At 41.3% G+C, this 21,780-nt stretch overlaps 1 protein-coding gene and 1 pseudogene across 5 annotated transcripts in view; both read left to right on the plus strand.

The window, feature by feature from the left end:
• Positions 1 to 21,780, plus strand: part of SLC16A12 (solute carrier family 16 member 12) — a 64,780-nt gene that overhangs the window by 34,241 nt on the left and 8,759 nt on the right. Inside the window, exons 3-9 of one of the 5 annotated variants that reach the window (XM_020803218.3) lie at positions 2,535 to 2,622; positions 3,290 to 3,381; positions 3,690 to 3,738; positions 12,219 to 12,439; positions 15,098 to 15,201; positions 15,825 to 15,968; positions 20,976 to 21,567. In XM_020803218.3, coding sequence (XP_020658877.3) covers positions 12,330 to 12,439; positions 15,098 to 15,201; positions 15,825 to 15,968; positions 20,976 to 21,567 — 950 coding nt within the window. In that variant the 5' untranslated portion in view covers positions 2,535 to 2,622; positions 3,290 to 3,381; positions 3,690 to 3,738; positions 12,219 to 12,329. The other 4 variants (XM_020803225.3, XM_072995285.2, XM_020803227.3 and 1 more) reach the window with 4 other exon arrangements.
• On the plus strand, positions 1,789 to 1,939 carry LOC140706137 (U1 spliceosomal RNA; annotated as a pseudogene).

Here is a 21,780-nt window from a genome sequence, read left to right on the forward strand (position 1 = left end):
TTAAGATTGAAGTTAGTGCCACCGGCCTGTAGTCATTCGGACTGTTTGTAGGCAACTTTTTAGGCAGTGGAACAATGACGGAAGCCTTGAGACAGACAGGAACTGCGCATAGTGTCAGGGATCTATTAAAAATTACAGTCCATATCCCGGCTAGCTGATCAGCACAGTCTTTTACCACCCGACCAGGAATTAAGTCGGGTCCAGCTGCTTTTCTGGAGTTAACCACTTTCATAGTCTGTCTCACATCCTGCTCATTCACAATGAAGGGGGGACTCTGCTGAGTAAATGATGGCAAACGAACAGTTTCAGTTTGATCGATCTCGAATCGAGCAAAAAAGTTGTTCAACTCCTCAGCCACCTCCACACCTCCGCCTGAGGAAACCTTTTTTGCTTTGTAGTTTGTTAGTTGTTGAACCCCCTGCCAAACTTGCCTCATGTTATTGCTGAGAAAGCAGTCTTCAATTCTCCTCTTGTATTCGGCCTTAGCTTGCTTAATGCCTCTCCTCAAATTCGTTCTTGCTGCACTGTAGTCTAGATCATCCCCAGACTTAAAAGCCTTATTTCTAGCATACAACAGGCGTCTAACCTTCCCGGTCATCCAAGGTTTTTGATTGGGATAAACCCGGATACGTTTATCTACTGTGACCGTGTCAATACAGTGTGCCATATACCCTAACACTGCAGCTGTATGTTCTTCCAGATCAGGATGGTCAAAAATTTCCCAATTTGTTTGTTCAAAACAGTCCTTTAACTGCTCCATTGCTCCCTCTGGCCAGCTTTTCACTGTCTTGACTACTGGCCCTGACTGTTTTCTCAGAGGAATATACTCCGGAGCTAAAAACAGGGACATATGGTCAGACTGGCCCAAGTGTGGCAATTGTAATATCCTGTATCCATTTGCAATATTCGTGTAGACCTTATCTAAGGTGTTCAGCCCCCTAGTAGCACACCTTACATGTTGATGGAATTTGGGGAGGACTGCACGTAGATCTACATGATTGAAGTCTCCTGCAATAATGTATACAGCATCCGGAAATTTACTTTGCAAGTTGCCAATTTCATCGCCCAGATGACCCAGCGCCAAATCCGCATTTGCATCTGGCGGAATATAAACAACAAGAATAATAACAACGCTGAATTCCCGTGGAAGGTAAAAAGGTCTGCATTTAACAGACAGATATTCCAGCTCCAAAGAGCTATGACGTGTTATAATCTCTGAGTTTGTGCACCAGCTCTCTCTAACAAACACGCACAATGTGATTAATAATTTGTAGTACTGTTGTTGGGGCAGATGTCAGGATCTGGGTAAGCATCTGGGTTTGCCACAGGATCTGGTTCCTAGGTTTGCATCCCTGTTATTTAGGTGGCTGTTGTTAAGTAGTAGTTCTAGCTTAGGCACCTTGGTGTAAGCAGATTCAGACTTAAGCTACAAAACATGTACGAGGCAAGTAACACATTCCAAAAAGAGCTTTGAATCATTTATGTATGTATGTATGTATGTATGTATGTATGTATGTATGTATGTATGTATGTATGTATGTATGTATGTATGTATGTATGTATGTATGTATGTATGTATGTATTTATTTATTTATTTATTTATTTATTTATTTATTTATTTATTTATTTATTTATTTATTTATTTATGTTCACCACCATTCAGCCTCTTGGCCTCTTTCAGGACTGGGGCTGTGCAGCCCTGCTCTGATCAGGAGGTGCAGCCAGGGGGTCACCATGCCTTTGAGGGATAGGGCACAGAAAGGGGAAGAATTTTCAGGGGCCATTCCAACTCATACCTGGCAGGGGAGATACCATTATTGTAAAAGTGGTTTTCCCAGGGTAAGGCTCATCTATTGCACTCTGGATGTGCTGACCCCTGTGATTTCCCCAAATGTGGGAAAATCAACTGCTTAAGTGGGGGACTATGTGGTTTCCCCTGGTCTTTCTAGAATTACTCTTTCCCCTTTGGTCCTTGGCTGTTTTCACTGCCTGCTGCCATAGGCCCGTTAGCCTTGCTGGTTTTCCAGGTGGGCTGCAAGAAGCAGATCCTGGAGAGCTAGCAGTGCAGAATGTTGAGGTCCAATCAGCAAGCAGTCTCTGGTGCTAGTTCAGAGGCCTCCCAGAATGGCAGTGGGAGGTTTCTGGGTGGTGGTGGCTGAACCCTTTTTTACTGTATTTGTTCCATAAGAGGCACATACTTTTTTTGGGAAATAGTGTGTCTTATGGAGCAAAAAACGGTATAAGTTGCCACCGAGAAATACTTACTCGTCCTTCGATCCCAGATTTTGGCACTCCCCTCTGCTGGTGCAGTGGTCCAGCAGAGCGGTGCAATGGTGACCATTACCTGTCTAGCCCAATGGGGGACTGGAGGACCAGTAAGTATTTCTTTGTTAATACTGCCCATAGGAAAAAAACACAAGCAGTTAACCCTTGCAGTGCAGGATCAGTCATTTTTTCTAAGCTAAAACCTCAGCATTTGGGTTTTAATTGCAGTATTGGCACTTTGAAATAAATAAGCTGATTTTGTGTTGCAGTTTGGGCACTCAGGTTCAAAAAGGCTCACCATCACTGACTTAAAGATACACACTATTCCTGGCACTGAAAAAACAAAACAAAACCAGGGTAAGTGCAAAGTGGCAAAGTTTGGAGCTAGATAAGCTGTAATATAATCAGGTATTATATTCCTGATGTTTTCTGGTCCTTATGACCTTAATAAAAATATATAATATTTCACTATAAGTACATTTTGTATGTGTCCTTGTGGCCACTTTTTTGAAATGTTTTCAAAGTATGTGACAAAAGCAGGGAATAAATATTCTTTAAAACATACTTATTTGATTAGGTGAAACTCAGAAACTGAATTAAATAAAGCCAAACTCCAGGCATTTGGTATTTGTTTTACTAATGTGATCTATTAATAGATTCCTGAAACTATTAGTAGCAATCAGTTAAGGAAATTTTCACCTCTAGGTGATGAAGTTGCTAAAGTGTTCCCTTTGTTGGGTAGTTTTTTCATCTCTACTATACTTGGTGGGGAAAAAATATTTGGGCACAACAAAATGCTATAGTACTTATTTGAAAAGTACTATATTTAAATGTACCTGGATCCTTTTGCAGTTGGGATCCAGACATTCTATTGTGTCATTGCTGAAATTTTGTTGACCCCGCTGTAGTGTGAAAAGCAGCTAAGATACAGCAGGAGCTACCACTTGCCAATGTTCAGTGAAATTGAATATCTGTATGGAGGCCAGCTACTAAGCTGAAACGGGCTTGTTTGCTTTCCTTTCAGGGAGAAGTATAATGTGCGAATGTTTTCACATGATACAGGCTTAATAGTAAATTCTCCTGTATGGAACTCCTGCTGAAATCAATGAAAGAGAGGTAATTTCAGTAGATTTAACTTCCATCCTGTATGAGGTTGCTGAAATGACTTCTGCTGAAGAATTCTGAGAAGTCTAAGAACTTTGTGCTCCTTTAGATCTTTTTTAAAAAAATTGCTTCATTTAAAAAAATCTATAATGATTTTAACCTTTTATGTTATATTTTATTACATTTCTAAGCTTTGTTTTATGAGCCATCTAGAGAGCTAGGGGTTTTCTGGGTGATATAGAAAAGCAGTGCATAAATAAATTTATTTATTAATAAATCTGTTAAACTGGCTTATATTTTCTCTCTTTCTATATTCATAGACTCCTGCCTGTTCTTCATTTTGGAGGAGATTTTGAAACATGTCACAAGGTGCACATTAAATTTAATTTTGCAGAAGCCATATCTTTATACTATGCTGCAGCTCTGATTCAAAAGAGGTGCTATTTAAGTGCAGATGGTCTTTTTTCTGGATATCTGCTTCTCAATGGCTATCCAAACCATTACTAATGGAAAAAAATATTTCATACATATACTATGATCAGAAGAAGATAACTTAACTAATGAGTCTTCTGAGGTCTAATTTTTCAAACCAGAAAAAGAGCCATAGTTCCTGTTTTCCCAAGATTTGATTTCCACTGTAATTGCCACCTTATAACCTTTGTATTATCTGTTCTAAGTTATTTACTGTACTGATTAAGATGTACAGTAATCTATTAACTAAAGAATGACTCTGTTTCAAGACAAACCATCTATGCCGCAGGGTTTCTGACACCTCTGGAAAATTTCTGCTGTCTTTCCCCCTTCAGACTCCCATGAACTCATTGCAAAGCTCATGTGTGTACTTTAATGCTTGAGTGGTTAGGTTAGGTTAGGTTAGGTTAGGTTAGGTTAGGTTAGGTTAGGTTAGGTTAGGTTAGGTAAGGTAAAGTACATTACACAATTTGGAACATCAGTGCCTCCTACCATCCCCAATGTAAACTGAAAGCCACCTTATTGGAAGTGTTGCCTGTTCCCATCTAGCTGTGGTGGCAGAAATTGTTATTCTACAGTGTGTAATTCTAAACACAGTTAGTTCCGAGTTTTCATTTATATAACATTCGGAATGTTGGGAAAAGACAGCGAAATGAAGGAGGAAGAAGGTAAAGCACAGCTTCAATATCACATTGATATTTTGTAGGTTTTGGCTTTTGACACTTCAAAAGTAAAATTTTTGAAGAAGGCAGCATGTTATGAAAGGGGGTGTTAGTCAATGAAGACATATTTCACATAGAACTTACTAGTTTTTAAAGGACTCTATTTTTATTTATTTATTTATTTATTTATTTATTTATTTATTTATTTATTTATTTATTTATTTATTTATTTATTTATTTATTTATTTCCTGTTTTAGCTAATGTAGGTATTCAACAAGGAGTTTCTGAGTACAGGGACAGGAAAAGTTGTACCTGTTTTCTTTATTTCAGGCAGAGGTTTGTGGCCAAATATTTTGTTGAGTGTGGGAAATGATGATTTTTAAACCAGTTTCACACTTGACTTTGAATGTATCTCTCATTTTTGCTATGGTACACACATGCACAATTAAAGAATTGTATCAAGTCAGTATGAAAGGTAGAACACAAACTCTGAGTGTGACTACACAGCAAGATAAATGTGAATTCACTCACTGTGAAGTTGTACTAAGGAATTTGGATTTCCCTGACTCTCTTCCACTTAACTGGCCACACAGAAAAGGAAGGAAATTGGCTAAACGGCCTTGTTTACAGCTTGTTAATGTAGTTCTCCTGTAATCCTGCAGGAGGCACAACATCCTTGGCAGTGGATGATATTGATAACTATAGACCTGACACCAGTGTTCCTTTTTTAAACAAGCTAGTGGAGAGGGTGGTGGCTGATCAGCTACAGGCACTCATGGAGGAGACCAACATCCTCAACCCATTCCAGTTTGGGTTCAGGCTCCGTCATGGCACAGAGACAGCACTGACTGCTCTGCATGATGACCTCTTGAGAGAGAATGACAGGCAAAATGTCCCCACTGGTCCTCCTCAACCTCTAAGTGGCCTTTGATACCGTCAACCATGGTATCCTCCTGTGGATGCTCTCTGGGTTGGGGACTGGTGGTCAGGTTTTGTCCGGACTCTGTTCAGTCTTAGAGGACTGTCCTCAGAGAGTGCAGCTTGGGGAGATGGTGTCCACTCCCTGGACTATTAATTACAGTGTCTCTCGGGGTTTTATCATGTTGTGAACCACCCAGAATGGCCTTGTTAGCCATAGGGGGGTATTTAATGCTTGAGTAGAATGAACGAACCCACCCACCCACCACAAAAGAACTACTTAAGCTATACAGAAGAGCAGAGTGGCAATTTCCTTCCTTCCTTCCTTCCTTCTTTCCTTCCTTTTTGTCTCAGTGCCCTAGCACAACAGTGCTGGCACCAAGCTGTTTTTTGAAAAAAGGAAAAAAGGGCATTTCTGCCTATAGGGAAGCAGCAGAGAATGAAGTATCGCAGTTTTCAGCACTGGTTTAAGTGATCACACTGTTTGAACTGGTGAAAATGGATGTGATAATTTTAAAAAGTAGAAGCTTCAGCAATGGGGGCAAAAACTACACATTGGGGCCCCTCCAGGCTGATTTGCATTGGTTTTTATGCCATTTGGTCAATGGAGGAAAAATATGAATCTGTCCATCCTAATTCCATAGCATTTCCCCATATTTTTCCACTGTGATCAGACCCTCAAAAAAAAAAACATACATGAAATAAACCTATACAAAATGAAGAGTTTCTCAGAAGATAGCAGCTTTAGAGAGTTTCTCTCCCTAGAAAGGGACAAAAACACTGTGATGCTCTGTTCTATTTTAGAAGAAAATATAATTTTTAGTATGATAACTAAAAATGTCTATGAGCATAGAAACTAGTCAGTATGTTTCTTTAAACACACAATTTAAATAAGTTGATGAGCCTCCCTAAAATATGATATACTTATTGATCATTAGGACTAAAGGTGGGCAGAGTGGGGTCCCTGCAACATCCAATCCCAGGCTGTTTCAGCCGCACTGCTTTTTAAAATCTTATTTTTGTCTCCTAAACAGGATTACATCTAGCTTTGCTACGTACTGGATAAACATCACAACATCACAATTTGCACTGTTCCAAAAATGGTCAGCATTACGGATCACTTGAACCCTATAATGTCAGGATATATTTATTCATATATATAAACAAACAGAATGACAAAACTTGTCACAGAAATTTGGAAAAGGAAAAACGTGATCAATAGATGAGTATTAGCAACTCTGTGTGTTTCAGCTGAGACCGTTGAGTTCAATGGACGTCTACATCAGTGTATAGGATTGCATCCTGAGTCAAGAATTAAGATGCCATCACTCCCTTATCACTCCCTTATCCTGGTCTGACACTAATGATTTTGGCTGTAAATCCTAGACATTAAACTGCCCTTACAACTCTGTGCAACTTACTTTTTGAGCAGAGATACAGTATAGGAAGAACCAGGCTGCCTGAAATACTTTCTCATGGTTGATACATCCGTAAACATTTATTGAGTCAATACTGCAAGTCTTTCATGACAAATCATTTTGATTCTAAATACCTGTGGGCAAAACCCACTATATATGTAACCCTGAGATTTCACTCCAGTGTAACTGTGAATAAACTGCCATTTAGGTTGGAGTAAAGCACAGATGGGGATACCCAGTGTTGGTTAATTGGATAGAGTAATGGACTAGGATTCAGAGGCCTGAGGTCTTCCCAGTTAGCCATGGAAAATCACTGGGGTTGTGGAACTAGTAAAATCACTTCATAAATATCTCACTTACCTCGATAGCCCTGATAGGGTCACTGTAGGTCAGTTCTGACTTGCAGGCACACAACAACAAAAAACAGATGACAGGACTTTAACTGAGCACTTAGGAGGGTCTTGAGTGAAGGAACAACAACAAAATTAAAGCAACCAGAGACAGAATTGGGAGATTCCCCACCCCCCAATAACTTCTGGCATTTACTTCAGGTGGCAGATTTATTTGGACGTGGGAGGCAGCAAATTTTGGAAGAGAAAAGGGTAGTATGTGCAGCCTGCTCTGTGCTCTCGCCTTCTGCTTTCAACTGGAATTGGGGATACTGTCCCATCGATAGCCTTGAAGATAGATGCAGCTCTTAGTCCATTAAGTTTTTGTATATAGAAAGGAAGGCAGTGCACCTTCTTCTTTGCCTCAGGCAGTGAAATGTTTTGGGCCAGCTCTTTTCCCCCACTCTGCACACTGGGGGTGGGACAGGCTTCTTCACAATCGCTCTTAGGTGGTGTTGGTTTGCCTCCCCTTTGTAACCCAAAGAGACTGGTTTACAATAATAATACTTTGAAAGAAACATCCAGAATCAGGTATGACTTGCTTCTCCCGGAGCAGAGGAAGGGCCTAGGAATAACTGAAGCTCTTTCAATAGCTGGAGATCTTCATGGTCCACGGTGTCTGAACAGGTCCATGTTTTCTTTTCAAAGAGAAGATTTGTTTTAATGTGAGGGTTTGTGGATTACAGTCTAATTCCTGAGACCCATGGAGTACAATATTTAGGTGACAGGCTTATATAATGCCATGGGCATGATTGTGAGGGCCGACTGAGTACCTCCCAATTCTTTGGAGAGAATCTACTGCAGTCCTGCGTATCCCTGGTGTTTTATGGGGCAATTATGATGTGTGGAACCGTAAGATTTGAATTGGTCTTAATACCTGGGCCAATACAGCACAAAGAGAACGAAAACTTCCTCTGAGTTGCTTATCGCTGTTTTTTCTCATAATAGTCCCGGTCCACTCTTTGAAACAGGATCAGATAACATTTCATGGGACAGTCTGTGATTCTTGTCAGCATGACTATTGTGTATTCAGCAGCTCAAGGACTGGACTGCAGCTGGGTGATTTTGTGTTCCTTTCCAAGAAAAGCTGACACACATATCAGGCAACTTTGTTTATTATTTGTCTAAAATCTTTACTTCAATGGGGGAAGAAAGGAGCTTTTCCATCTGAGCAACAAAACATTACTATAGATGGCCCCAAAGGAAGATAGCTGAGTCATTTAAGTATCTGGCTGTGGACACAGAGGTTGGGAGTTCAGTTCCCTTCTGTGCCCCCTGGGAGAAGAGCCGGCCTGTGTAGTCATGGGCAAGCTGCAGTGTCCCAGGCATCCTCAGAATAAGGGAATGGTAAGCCACTTCTGTGTATTCTCTACCTAGAAAACCCTGAACAGGGTCACCATAAGTCAGAACTGACTAGATGGCATGCAGTTATTATTATTATTATTAAAGGAAGAACTTCATATATTTCATTTGTTTCTCAGTAGAAGCAGAATTTACATGACACAGCTTTAAACTGATATAAAGGTTGTTGGGATAATAACCTTGCATATTATTAACACTGGGTATTATTGGGAGGGAGCATTGGCTAGCTGAAGAGATTGTCTCTCTTTCCTACTAACCAATTAGCAAAGTTGTTTTCTCATGCCTCTGACCTGCTCCACTCCTCTTCCTGTTTTTCCTGCTGGCTTTGCCTTCTCATCCCCTCTGGCCATCGGTTCAGAGCCAAGATGGAATTTTCTGCTCTTGACCTCTGACCAGGCAGCTGCAATGGAGGACTGAGCCTCCCACGTGGTTGTGGCTGCAACTTCTTTCTTTTATCCTTTTTACTCTTCTGATTGTAACTGAAGATCAGCTTAAGTAAAGATGTTCTTTCCTTTCAACTTGAGCTACCTGTAGAGTGATTTTTCTTTTATATATAAAGAACCAGTAAAAAAACACAAAGGGGCTGGGTGGAAACTGGATTTTTTTAAGCTATTCTCCTCCACATTTCCCCTGCTGGCAGCAGTTTGTTTTGTTCTTTATGCTGTACTAACTAAAGGGAATTAACCAAAAGGAAAAACTCAAGTTTGCCAAGAAGTCAGACCCCTCAGAGCTGGAAGTCTTTTCTCCGGTACTTAGTTTAATGGGTATGGCACAGCATATCCATGTTTCACTTATATCATCACAAATCTATGAGGGTTTTTTACTAGTCTAATTTAGCAGTTGGAAGTAACTGAATTACAAGTAGTAAGATACTTGTTATTTTCCTGGATGGTGCAATAACTACACTACATTATGATTTTAATACAGTTGCTGGAATCCTGTTGCTTCATTACACATGTGGATCACTAATGGCACAACATCCAGTTGCTTGTAGCAAGCAACTGTTGAGTTGTTGCTGGGATTCGCAGGGAGTGCACATCCACTGGCTTGACCTGTGCTTGAGAATCCCAACAGGGACTCGTTAATTATCAGCTAGAAGTGACTGAATGTTATGAGGAGATGATTTGGACAGAGAAAAACCATGTATGCTGCCTTGAGCTCCCTGGAGGAAAGGCAGGATATAAACACATAAAATAATTGAATAAATAATAAATATACCAGCTGCAGTTCTAGATGGTCTACATGGATAGTCCTCTAAAAGCACCACTCTTACTTTATTTCTGAAACTATGGAGGACTAAATGGTGATGGGGAAATGGAGGATAATGTCAGCTCAGCAAAAAAATGGGGAATGGATGCACCAGGAAAAGGGACTGACTAATGGACAGTCCTGTTTTACAATAGAAACAGGGACATAAAAAGGAAGGCATACTGATGAAGCCCCTTTCGTTGCTGAGATTATAATAGTAGGATTAAAAAAAAAGAAATAAGGACGCTGGCTAAAAACGCCCATCCAAATAAAGAGAAGAAATATAGAGTTTGAAGTAAAATTAATCTTTGTATAAATCTATCTGGTGATGTAACTGCTTCTGCAATGGCACCTACAGAAGAAAAAAAATAATCTACAAAAAGAAACCCAGCGAAAGAATCTGCATTCTACGGAGATTGCCTTTGAGCCCGGTTGGCTATCTTTGGAATTTAGTGGTGCAAAGCTTTGATCTAGCTCTAAATTCCAGCTTCTTGAGCCAGTCCTTCCTTCAAACTCCAGAGGGAAGTCTATAAAGGAAATGAATTTCAAAAGCATGGCTGACAGTTGGGTGCTCAAATGTTATTTATGCCTTTGAAATTCTATCCTCAAGGGTGTTGCTTCAGAAAACATTTTAACTGGGTTTTTTGACACACAGTGGGGTGGGGAGAATGCCATTCTGAACTGTGACTCTCACAAGAACCTATGAGAAAACCTCTTTGGGGATTTGCTTTGGGAGAAGGGGTGGTGGTGGCAGAGTCAGAAATATGCGAATTAAAATGTTATATAGCCCTTAGTGTGCAATCCTTTGCATAGCTTTTCATGAGTAGGTTGTGCAAAGAGGATTTCTAGATAAATATGCATAGGTTTAGATTTGAGGGTGACAATCCCATGTACATTTACATGGAAGTAAAACCTGTTTCTCTACAAGAATCTTGTTAGTTGGCATGGATAGGTTTGGGCTGCATATATATAGTTTGAAGTTTTGTGGCTACAAAAAAGAAAAATGCTATTTTAGGCTGCATTAAGAGAAGTATAGTCTCCAAGTCCCCCGAGGTGCTAGTTCCCCTCTCTATTCAGTACTGATTAGGCTTCACCTTGAGTATTGTGTCCAGTTCTGGACACCACACTTCAAGAACGATGCTGACAAATTAGAACAAGTTGAGAGGAGGGCCACAAGGATGATCAGAGGGCTGGAAACCAAGTCCGATGAGGAAAGAGTGAAAGAACTGGGCATGTTTAGCCTTGAGAAAAAGAAGACAGAGGGGTGCTATCATATCTTCCAAATATTTGAAAGGCTGTCATACAAAGGAGGGGCAGGATCTGTTCTCGATCATCCCAGAGTGCAGGACACGCAACAATGGACTCAAATTACTGGAAGCCAGGTTTTGATTAAATATCAGAAAAAACTTCCTAACGGTTAGAGCAGTAAGACAGTGGACCCAATTACCTTGAGAGGTGGTAAGTGCTCTAGCACTCGGGGCATTCAAGAAAAATTTAGACAACCATCTGTTAGATATGTTTTGATTTGTATTCCTGCATCGGGCAGGGGATTGGACTCGGTGGCCTTATAGTCTCCTTCCACCTTCACTATTCTATGATTCTATAGTTATTTAATTGAGTTATAGTTTCAAAACTTGCATCAGGTAAATAATGATGAATAGCATAACAACAATAGTAAACGTATGCACGTTGCTTTCATGTTTTCAGAGTGCTTCACATGTTAGATAACTAATTTGAAACCTCATAGTAATCCTGTAATCCCCATTGTGGCTCTTTGCCATGTGCTGGACTTGATGATCTATAGGGCCCCTTCCAGCTCTGCAGTTTCCCCCATTTGTCTCAGTTCATTATTAGTTACCAGATGACCTTAGGCAAGCCACTTTTATTGAGCCTGCGGAATTATTCGTCTAATAATTAGACAGCAGAGGCAAGATTTGAATCAGGGACTTTTGATTAATAGCTCAACCTCTTACCTATTAATATGCTGCAACAGGTTTCAAGTATTGTATTACTTCCCTGAATATGACAGAACTTTGGCATTTGGGGTGCATCTACATTCTAAATTGTTATGTGCTACAAAATATTTACAGGGGTTTAAAGAGGTACACATGGTTGAAGACATAAAGATGCTTGGTGACATGAATGTAAAGTAAAACTAATGGAGGGACACAGGATTAAATCAAAGAATAGGGCCAATAGTCAGCTGCTCCCAAGGATGCATAGAATCTGCATCATATAATTCTTGGGAGTTAAAAATAAATCTTAACTTTCAACAATAAAGCAGTAGCTCCATTGGATCATTTGATAGTGCCCCTTTGTAGGACAAAGAACGGTTTGCTTTGAACTTTTCCCTTGTGTGTGTTTTGTTTTCTTGTTTCAGATGTCGAAGAATCCTTGTGCCAGGTAACATTCCATGCATGCCTGGGCTTGTTGACTGGCATGGGTCTTACCGAGTGATTCAGATTACAAAGAAAGATTCCTCGCCAAAGCCATGGTTGCACCACTGAAAGGGTTAAGTACCTCTCCTCCAGATGGCGGCTGGGGGTGGATGATTGTTATCGGCTGCTTCCTCGTCACCATCTGCACTAGAGCTGTGACAAGGTAAACCCATTTTGTGTGGGATTCTTTGTGCCTCTGTCAGGGGCTAAATGAAAAAAATAGGGGTCACGGCCCTGTACTTTTAACACAGAGTAAGGAGAAGTTATACTACAGGATCACCTCAAGCCCATTTTTATGGTCACCATACTCTCCATCCCTCCAGGGGGAAAAAAGCCATCTTTCAACTACTTTTCCCACCCAAAAATGGAGCATGTCTCCCTAGTCCCGTTCCTTCTCACCAATAATATATAAATAATGGCGGGCTCCATGGCCTAAACATTTTTTGTCCTCTCTTCCCACAATACCTTAACCATTTTATAAACAGTTGGCCAACAAGAGGCTGGGCAAGGAAAGTGGCTAGGAAAGAGGTATGGAAGAGGAAAGGGGTGTTGGCAAGCCTTTGGGTCGGAGTCCCAAGTCCAAGTCTTTGGTATCAAGTCCATGTCTGAGTCCAAGTCTTTGGTATCAAGTCCATGTCTGAGTCCAAGTCTTTGGTATCAAGGCCCAGGTCCCAAGCCCCAAATTCAATCCCCTTTTGAAAACAAGCTCTTTTCCCCAGAAGAAAAAGAGAAGGGTAGGTGGCTTCCGAGTTGTGAGTTGAGTCCTAGTCATTGGGGGGGGAGGGGAAAGACTCACATGTGAGTCAAGTCACTGGTGTGACTTGACAGTGAGTCCCACAACTTGTGTCACCATCCCTGGAAGAGGAAGGAGTGTTGCCACTCCCATCTACCTGCTTACCTGGGCTCTACTAGACCTTGCTTGAGCGGTGGAGGTGGTGATCTTCTGGTGCGGTGGGGGCAGTCCTTGAGACAGGTAATGTGTACAAATCCTACCCAAGTAACTTTGCTGCCTCAGGCAGACCTGTGAATGGTGCCTCTGCAGCTAAAGTTCCATAAATTTCCTAAGCCAACTAAGTTAATTTGGCATCTTTTGCAGAAGGGTTCCTCTCAGTTCTCATTAAGAACTGCTGGATAGATATCTGGCTGCAGAGCCAGAAGTTGGGAGTTTGGTTCCCCACGATGCCTCCTTGACAGGGGCTGGACTTGATCATCTACAGGGTCCCTTCTAGCTCTGCAGTTCTAGGATTATTATTATTATTAAATGATCAAAATCCTTGTTCGTTGTTTGTTTTTGCTTAGTAAATAACAAAGGTTGAGATGCAGGAAAACCTACTGAGGTGCCGCTTAGCTCAGTTTGTCCGGGTGACACACATGTACTCTTGCCTTCCTGCTGCTGCCCTACATTTTTGCAGCTCCTGAGGACTTGAGTGACCCAGTTTCTGCTTGGTGCATTTGTTGTGAAATCTTTTTCACTCATGGCAACCCTTCTCCTTAATGAGAGGGGTAAGTGACCCTAGAAGGCCTCTCCTCTATATATACTCCTTAACTATCCAAAGTATTCAGGAAATATTTGATACTGCCTCTCTTCAAAACAGAGAAAAGAAAGAAAGAAAGTAAAGCCAGCATTCAGTGTTAGTCTGATATACTGTATATATTGATATGATTTTGCCATGTTATTCTGTTACAGTTTTTTAAAAAAAATTAATAAATTAATTCAAGTATTGTGGATAAACAGCAACAACCAATAAATGTTAAACTTTGACTGAGATCCTCTCCTTCGCAAATACATCCTCTCCTCAGTTAACTTTTCTGTAAGCAGAGGATAGCCAGAATAGTATTCCACGAAATGACTGCACATTGCAAAAGGGTTTCCTTGGCCCTTGAGATGATTGAAGGAGCGGTTAACTTCTTCCCTTCAAATATAAAAAGTCATTATTAATAAGTATTTGGTCTCTTTTTATAAACTCAGTTTATAAAAGCAATATAAATAAAGTTAATTTGTTTCTCTCATATATAATTTTCACTGGGTATAAACTGCAGAGGCTTGCTGGATAGCTCAGTGGTTTAGGTATCTGACTGTGGAGGTATCTGGTTGGGAGTAGAGCCAGGCTGTGTGGCCTTGGGCAAGCTGCACAGTCCCATAATGCCCCTGGAAGAAGGGAATGATCAACCACTTCTGAGTACTCTCCACCTGGAAAACTGTGGAAAGGGTCACCATAAGTCAAAATTGACTTGACAACCCATGATTATTTTTATTTATAAACTGCAGAGAAGATTTTGGCTACGCATGAAGAAAAGCCTCCTACAGAAAAACATCTGACAGTGCAAATAGTTTGATAGAGGAAAGTGACAGGCTGTCCTCCTCTGACAATATTTAAGCAGTGGCCGCTGGTTAGGATCATTGTAGCTGCACCTTGCCTTGCAGATCATGTTTCAAGTAGAGGGTTGCACTGGGTGACTGCCCACGTAACTATATCACTTGATGACAGCTGACATATTTTCTCCTCAAAATGGAAGTTCTCTTTCTCAGATTTCCCAACACTTCAACCACTGTAGTTTGTACATGGGAAATGTGTTTCCTTAATTTAACACTAATGTATTACCACTAATACTAACAATGTCAAACTCTGATTTTATTTATTCTGGTCCCTATAATTAAAGATGCTGAGGAGAACTTGTATCTTATCACCTGAGTCCTTAAGACAGACGCCAACTTCAACTTAATTAGTTTTAACTTTATCAGTTTTAACTGCAAGATCTTCTGGTCTAAACATTTTTATAAGGAATTACTGCATGTCCTCCCCCACCCCCACCCCTACAGGTGTATCTCAATTTTTTTTGTGGAGTTCCAGACTTATTTTGCTCAGGATTATGCCCGGACAGCTTGGATCCATTCCATTGTAGACTGTGCAACAATGCTTTGTGGTGAGTAGTCAGAACATTGGTGAATGCCCAGATCACCCTATCACCTTATTTCTGGGTTCTTGCTATTACTAATACCCACATTTACAGCTTATAAAATGATCAGCAAAGGTGGGACCAGAGGAAGGAAAGATTGGGGGGCATCATATCCAGTAAGAATGGTGAACTCCAATCCTGTGTGAACACTGACTGAGATTTCAAATATAACACAGGCTGCGAATCAAATCACAACAATACCGAATGTAGTCACACTCATAGAAGAGCCTTTTTGTTTTTAATTCGAATGTTGTATTTCTACTGTAAGGCCTCGTTGGACAGCCACTTTGCTTTCTTGCATTTCCCTTTCTTTGGGATGGCTTTTGTTGCTGCCACCTGTAGAATGTTACGAGACTCCATCCATAGTTCTTCAGACATTTTGAAGGGGAGAAGACAAGAACAAGTGGTATCTGGAGGGACATACAAGCCTACCATAGCATTGTGTGTGTGTGTGATTTTGAAATGAGGTTGGAATGATCCATTTAGTCGTGTTTGGGTATAGATTCCTAATAGTCAGCTTTGCCTGTAGAAAGTATACTTGTTGATAAGACAACATGCTCAATGGTAACTGTAGTCATTTTCATTTTAAGCGCCGCTTGGGAGTTTTATCAGTAATCATGTCTCCTGTCAAGTGGGCATCATGCTAGGAGGATTGCTTGCGTCTGCTGGTCTCATCCTGAGTTCCTTTGCCACACGTCTGGAGCATCTTTACCTTTCCCTTGGAGTTCTTACAGGTATTGTTGACAATGTTGCTGGACATTATTGTCCCATTAAGCCATTCTTCTCCATGCTTTTGAATATTGTCTGAGGCTCCTGTTTTATGAATATTTCTTGGGAAGCAGGACCCAATGAGTTCAAGGGGAACTGAATTCAAGGCTCCAGATGGCAACCGTGTTCAAGCAGAGCCCTGTACATGTTACTTAGGGTAACTCTCATTGTATTCAGCAGGGCTTACTCCTTAGTATGTAATGTTAGGTTTGCCATCTGAATCAGCTTCCAATTGCATATCTGAATTAGGCCACCATAATTGCCATTTTACTGACTGGAAACTGAGGAAGGGAGCTGGGAGAGAGGAATAGGCCTGTGCAAAGCCCTGCAACAACAATGATATCAGGCTTTTTGAGGAAAGGAAGATGGGAACAGATCATTGACCAAGGGAATGAAACAATCAGAATTCATCTTAATTTTGGAAAATACCGATTCTTACTCAGATCTGAAAACTTCAAATATGGAGGCAGAGAAGCCACAACAGATTCTTCATTTTGGAATTCAAAATTAGATTTGTTGTTTGTAACATGTGGACCCCCTTCATGGATTGCTGCCTTGTCATGGTGAAGGGGCTTGAGTAATTCAGAGAAGCTATGAGCTATGCCATGCAGGGACACCCAAGATGGACAGGTCATAGTGGAGAGTTCTGACTAAATGCGATCCACCTGGAGCAGGAACTGGCAAGCCACTCCAATATCTTTGCCAAGAAAACTCCATATTCAGAAACAATAGGCTAAAAGATATGATGCAGGAAGATGAGCCCCTCAGGTCGGAAGGCGTCCAACATGCTACTGAGGAAGAGTGGAGGACAAATACAAGTAGCTCCAGAGTTAATGAAGTGGTTGGGCCAAAGCTGAAAGGACGCTCAGCTGTGGACACGCATGGAAGTGAAAGGAAAGTCCAATGCTGCAAAGAAAAATACTGCACATGGAATGTAAGATCTATGAACCTTGGGAAGCTGGATATGGTCAAACAGGAGATGGCAAGGATAAACATTGACATCCTGGGCATCAGTGAACTAAAATGGACTTGAATGGGCGAATTCAATTCAGACGATTATCATATCTACTATTGTGGGCAAGAATCCTGTAGAAGAAATTGAGTAGCCCTCATAGTCAACAAAAAAGTGGGAAAAGCTGTACTGGTATACATTCTCAAAAATGACAGAATGATTTCAATGTGAATCCAAGGCAGACATTTCAACATCACAATAATCCAAGTTTACACCAACCACCGATGCTGAAGAGGCTGAAATTGACCAATTCTATGAAGACTTACAACACCTTCTAGAACTGACACCAAAGAAAGATGTTCTTGTCATTATAGGGGATTGGAATGCTAAAGGAGGGGGGGGGGGGTCAAGAGATAAAAGCAACAACAGGTAAATTTGGCCTTGGAGTTCAAAACGAAGCAGGGCAAACGCTAATAGAGTTTTGTCAAGAGAACAAGCTGGTCATCACACTCTTTTCCAACAACACAAGAGGTGACTCTACACATGGACATCACAGGATGGGCAATACTGAAATCAGATTGATTGTTTTCTCTGCAGCCAAAGATGGAGAAGCTCTATACAGTCAGCAAAAACAAGACCTGGACCTGATTGTGGCTCTGATCATCAGCTTCTCATTGCAAAATTCAAGCTTAAACTGAAGAAAGTAGGAAAAACCACTGGGCCAGTCAGGTTTAATCTAAATCAAATCCCTTATGAACAAACAGTGGAAGTGAAGAACAGATTTAAGGAACTAGATTTGGTGGACAGAGTGCCTGAAGAAATATGGATGGAGGCTCGTAACATTGTACAGGAGGCAGCAACAAAAACCATCCCAAAGAAAAGGAAATGCAAGAAAGCAAAGTGGCTGTTCAACAAGGCCTTACAAAAAGCAGAGAAGAGAAGGGAAACAAAATCCAAGGGAGATAGGGAAAGTTACAGAAACTTGAATGCAGACTTCCAAAGAATAGCAAGCTGAGACAAGAGGGCCTTCTTAAATGAACAGTGCAAAGAAACGGAGGGAAAATAATAGAAAGGGAAAAAACAGAGATCTATTCAAGAAAATTGGAGATACAGTGGTGCTCTGCTGGATGATTACCCCATTTGATGACAAAGCCGCTTGACGTTGAAGTTTTTGCGATCACTTTTGTTTCGGGAACCAATTTTTCACTTTACGACGATCAGCAAATAGCTGATTGTCAGGTTTCAAAATGGCCACCGGCTGTAAAAAATGGCTCCCCGCTGTGTTAGGGACGGATTCCTCGCATTACAGGCACCAGAAAATGGCCGCCGTATGGAGGATCTTCGCTGGACGAGCAGGTATTTCGCCCATTAGAACGCATTGAACAGTTTTCAATGCGTTTCAATGGTTTTTTAAATTTCGCTTGACCACGTTTTTGCTTTACAGTGATTTCGCTGGAACAAATTAACGTCGTCAAGCGAGGCACCACTGTATTAAAAGAATATTTTGTGCAAAGATGGACATGATAAAGGACAAAAATGGTAGGAACCTCACAGAAGCAGAAGACATCAATAAGAGATGGCAAGAATACACAGAGGAACTATACCAGAAAGATCTGGATGTCCCGGACAACCCAGATAGTGTGGTTGCTGACCTTGAGCCAGACATCCTGGAGTGTGAAGTCAAGTGGGCCTTAGAAAGCATGGCTAACAACAAGGTCAGTGGAGGTGATGGCATTTCAGTTGAACTATTTAAAATCTTAAAAGATGACGCTGTTAAGGTGCCATACGCAATATGCCAGCAAGTTTGGAAAACTCAGCAGTGGCCGGAGGATTGGAAAAGATCAGTCTACATCCCAATCCCAAAGAAGGGCAATGCCAATGAATGCTCCAACTACCATACAATTGCACTCATTTCACACGCTAGCAAGGTTATGCTCAAAATCCTCCAAGGTAGGCTTCAGCAGTTTGTGGACCGAGAACTCCCAGAAGTACAAGCTGGATTTCGAAAGAACTAGAAACTAAATTGCTAACATGAGGATTATGGAGACAGCCAGAGAGTTTCAGAAAAACATCTACTTCTGCTTCATTGACTACGCAAAAGCCTTTGACTGTGTGGACCACAGCAAACTATGACAAGTCTTTAAAGAAATGGGAGTGCCTGACCACCTTATCTGTCTCCTGAGAAATCTATATGTGGGACGGGAAGGAACAACTGATTGGTTCAAAATTCGGAAAGGTCTACGACAAGGCTGTATATTGTCTCCCTGCTTATTTATATGCAGAATACATCATGCGAAAGGCTGGACTGTATGAATCCCAAGCCGGAATTAAAATTGCCAGAAGAAATATCAACAACCTCAGATATGCAGATGTTACCACTCTGATGGCAGAATGTGAGAAGGAATTAAAGAACCTCTTAATGAGGGTGAAGGAGGAGAGCGCAAAAAATGGTCTGAAGCTCAATATCAAAAAACCTAAGATCATGGTCACTGATCCCATCACCTCCTGGCAAATCGAAGGGGAAGATATGGAGGCAGTGACAGATTTTACTTTCTTGGGCTCCATGATCACTGCAGATGGTGACAGCAGCCATGAAATTAAAAGATGTCTTCTTCTTGGGAGGAAAGCGATGACAAACCTCGACAGCATCTTAAAAAGCAGAGACATCACTTTGCCGACAAAGGTCCGCATAGTCAAAGCTATGGTTTTTCCAGTAGTGATGTATGGAAGTGAGAGCTGGACCATAAAGAAGGAAATCAACCCTGAGTGCTCACTGGAAGGACGAATCCTGAAGCTGAGGCTCCAATACTTTGGCCATCTCATGAGAAGAGAAGACTTCCTGGAAAAGACCCTGGTGTTGGGAAAGTGTGAAGGCAAGAGGAGAAGGGGACATCAGAGGACGAGATGGTTGGACAGTGTCAACGAAGCTACCAACATGAGTTTGACCAAACTCCGGGAGGCCGTGGAAGACAGGAGGGCCTGGCATGCTCTGGTCCATGGGGTCATGAAGAGTTGGACATGACTTGACAACTAAACAACAACAACAATAACAACATGTGGATGCCCATGCTCAGGTGCACAAGGATGATTAATTATTGGTATTAAATTGTAAGTTTTGGTAAAATAGATAGGGGGGAGTTAATGCTCAAATAAAATACTCCCACATATTTTCACTCACGTTCTCCAGCCTGTAGATACAACTTTGTTTCTAGATTTTGAAATCTCATCATATTTCTAATAGATGTGAAATGCTTTTCTCAATTGAAGCTCCCCCCTCCACATTGCCATATTGCGACACAATTGCACCAATAATGTTTTGCAGATAATTCATTGAATTTAATATTTGAAATCTTCATCGTCTCCTGACTACATTGCTCTGATTAATTCCCCATGGATTTACTCATTCATTTATTTCTTTAAAAAAGCAGTAACAAAAATACTGTATTGTTCCCTAGTGGTTCATCCCCCACCCCCATGAGGAATGGAAATATTTACGCTGAAATTGCTGACTTGTTAAAACTAGCATTGTAGCCAAGGTGATATGAGCTTAGTGGTCAGACCCCTGCAGTTTAATAACAGTGCTGTAGAAATGATGTACTCAAAGGCTGCCAATAGCTTGTTTGCTAAGGAAAAGAATCTGTTGTTATAGCATGTGTTGTCTCAGCGTTTCAACATCATCCTTCATCAACAGTGTTGACTGTAAACAAGAAGCCCTTTTGTTATCTATAACACTTGCAAACTTCACCAAGATTCTGCTAATGAAAGTTATTATTGGGAATCACCAGTGAGACTTTTGGTGGCCGCTAACCTAAATAACATTTAATTACAGAAATGTTAGATACATTTGAAGAGGGGTCTGCTGTGGTATCAAGTCTCAATGTTCAGAGATGGTGTACCCATGGAAATTCCCAGTTTCTTAGAATAAAGCATGAGAGAGGGCTTCTACCTCTGCTTTTATGTGTGTGTGTGTGTGTGTATTAGTTAACAAGTATTTTGTTTGTGTGTGATTTTCTCCTCCCAGGGCTGGGCTTTGCCCTTTCATATTCACCAGCCATAGCGATGGTGGGCAACTATTTCAACAAAAGGAAAGCCCTGGCGTATGGGATCGCCATGTCGGGGAGCGGGATTGGTACCTTCATCCTTGCGCCAGTGGTCCAGCTTCTGATTGAACAGTTTTCCTGGCGTGGAGCCTTACTCATCCTGGGAGGTTTTGTGTTGAACCTCTGTGTCTGCGGTGCCTTGATGAGACCAATCGCAGGAAAAGAGAACCGCAAGAACATGCTGGAGTTCCCCGAGCAGGAGTTTGAGCCGGAAGCTCCAAAGCAGGACCTCAAGCAGTGGACCATCTGCTCCCCGCTCATCAAAGTGTGGTCTCACAAATGTCTGTGCCGGTGCTCCTGGCAGGAATACAATTTTTTACTGACGCCTGACTTTGTGGTGCTTGCGGGCTCTGTCTTATTCATGGCCTATGGCTGCAGCCCTCTCTTTGTCTACCTGGTACCTTATGCCTTGAGTGTTGGAGTGAGTCATCAGCAGGCAGCTTTCTTAATGTCCATCCTTGGGGTCATCGACATCATTGGCAATATCACGTTTGGATGGCTCACAGACAGAAGGTAACAGTAGAACATCAGGCAGAATGTCACCATGATTTCCACCAGCATATTTTGTTTTTCAAAAAAGAAAGAAAACTTGTAAAGGATTTGTTTTGCTGGTTTCTCTTTTCCGGTTTTGATTTCGTATATTTATTCTGAAGACTCACAGTCTGCCTTTTAGACAAATGGCTCATGAGACATCTTAAAGGCAACAGGTATTCCTACAGGATCTTT

Source organism: Pogona vitticeps, chromosome 3 (genome assembly GCF_051106095.1).
Source record: "Pogona vitticeps strain Pit_001003342236 chromosome 3, PviZW2.1, whole genome shotgun sequence".
NCBI classification, from domain to species: Eukaryota; Metazoa; Chordata; class Lepidosauria; order Squamata; family Agamidae; genus Pogona; species Pogona vitticeps.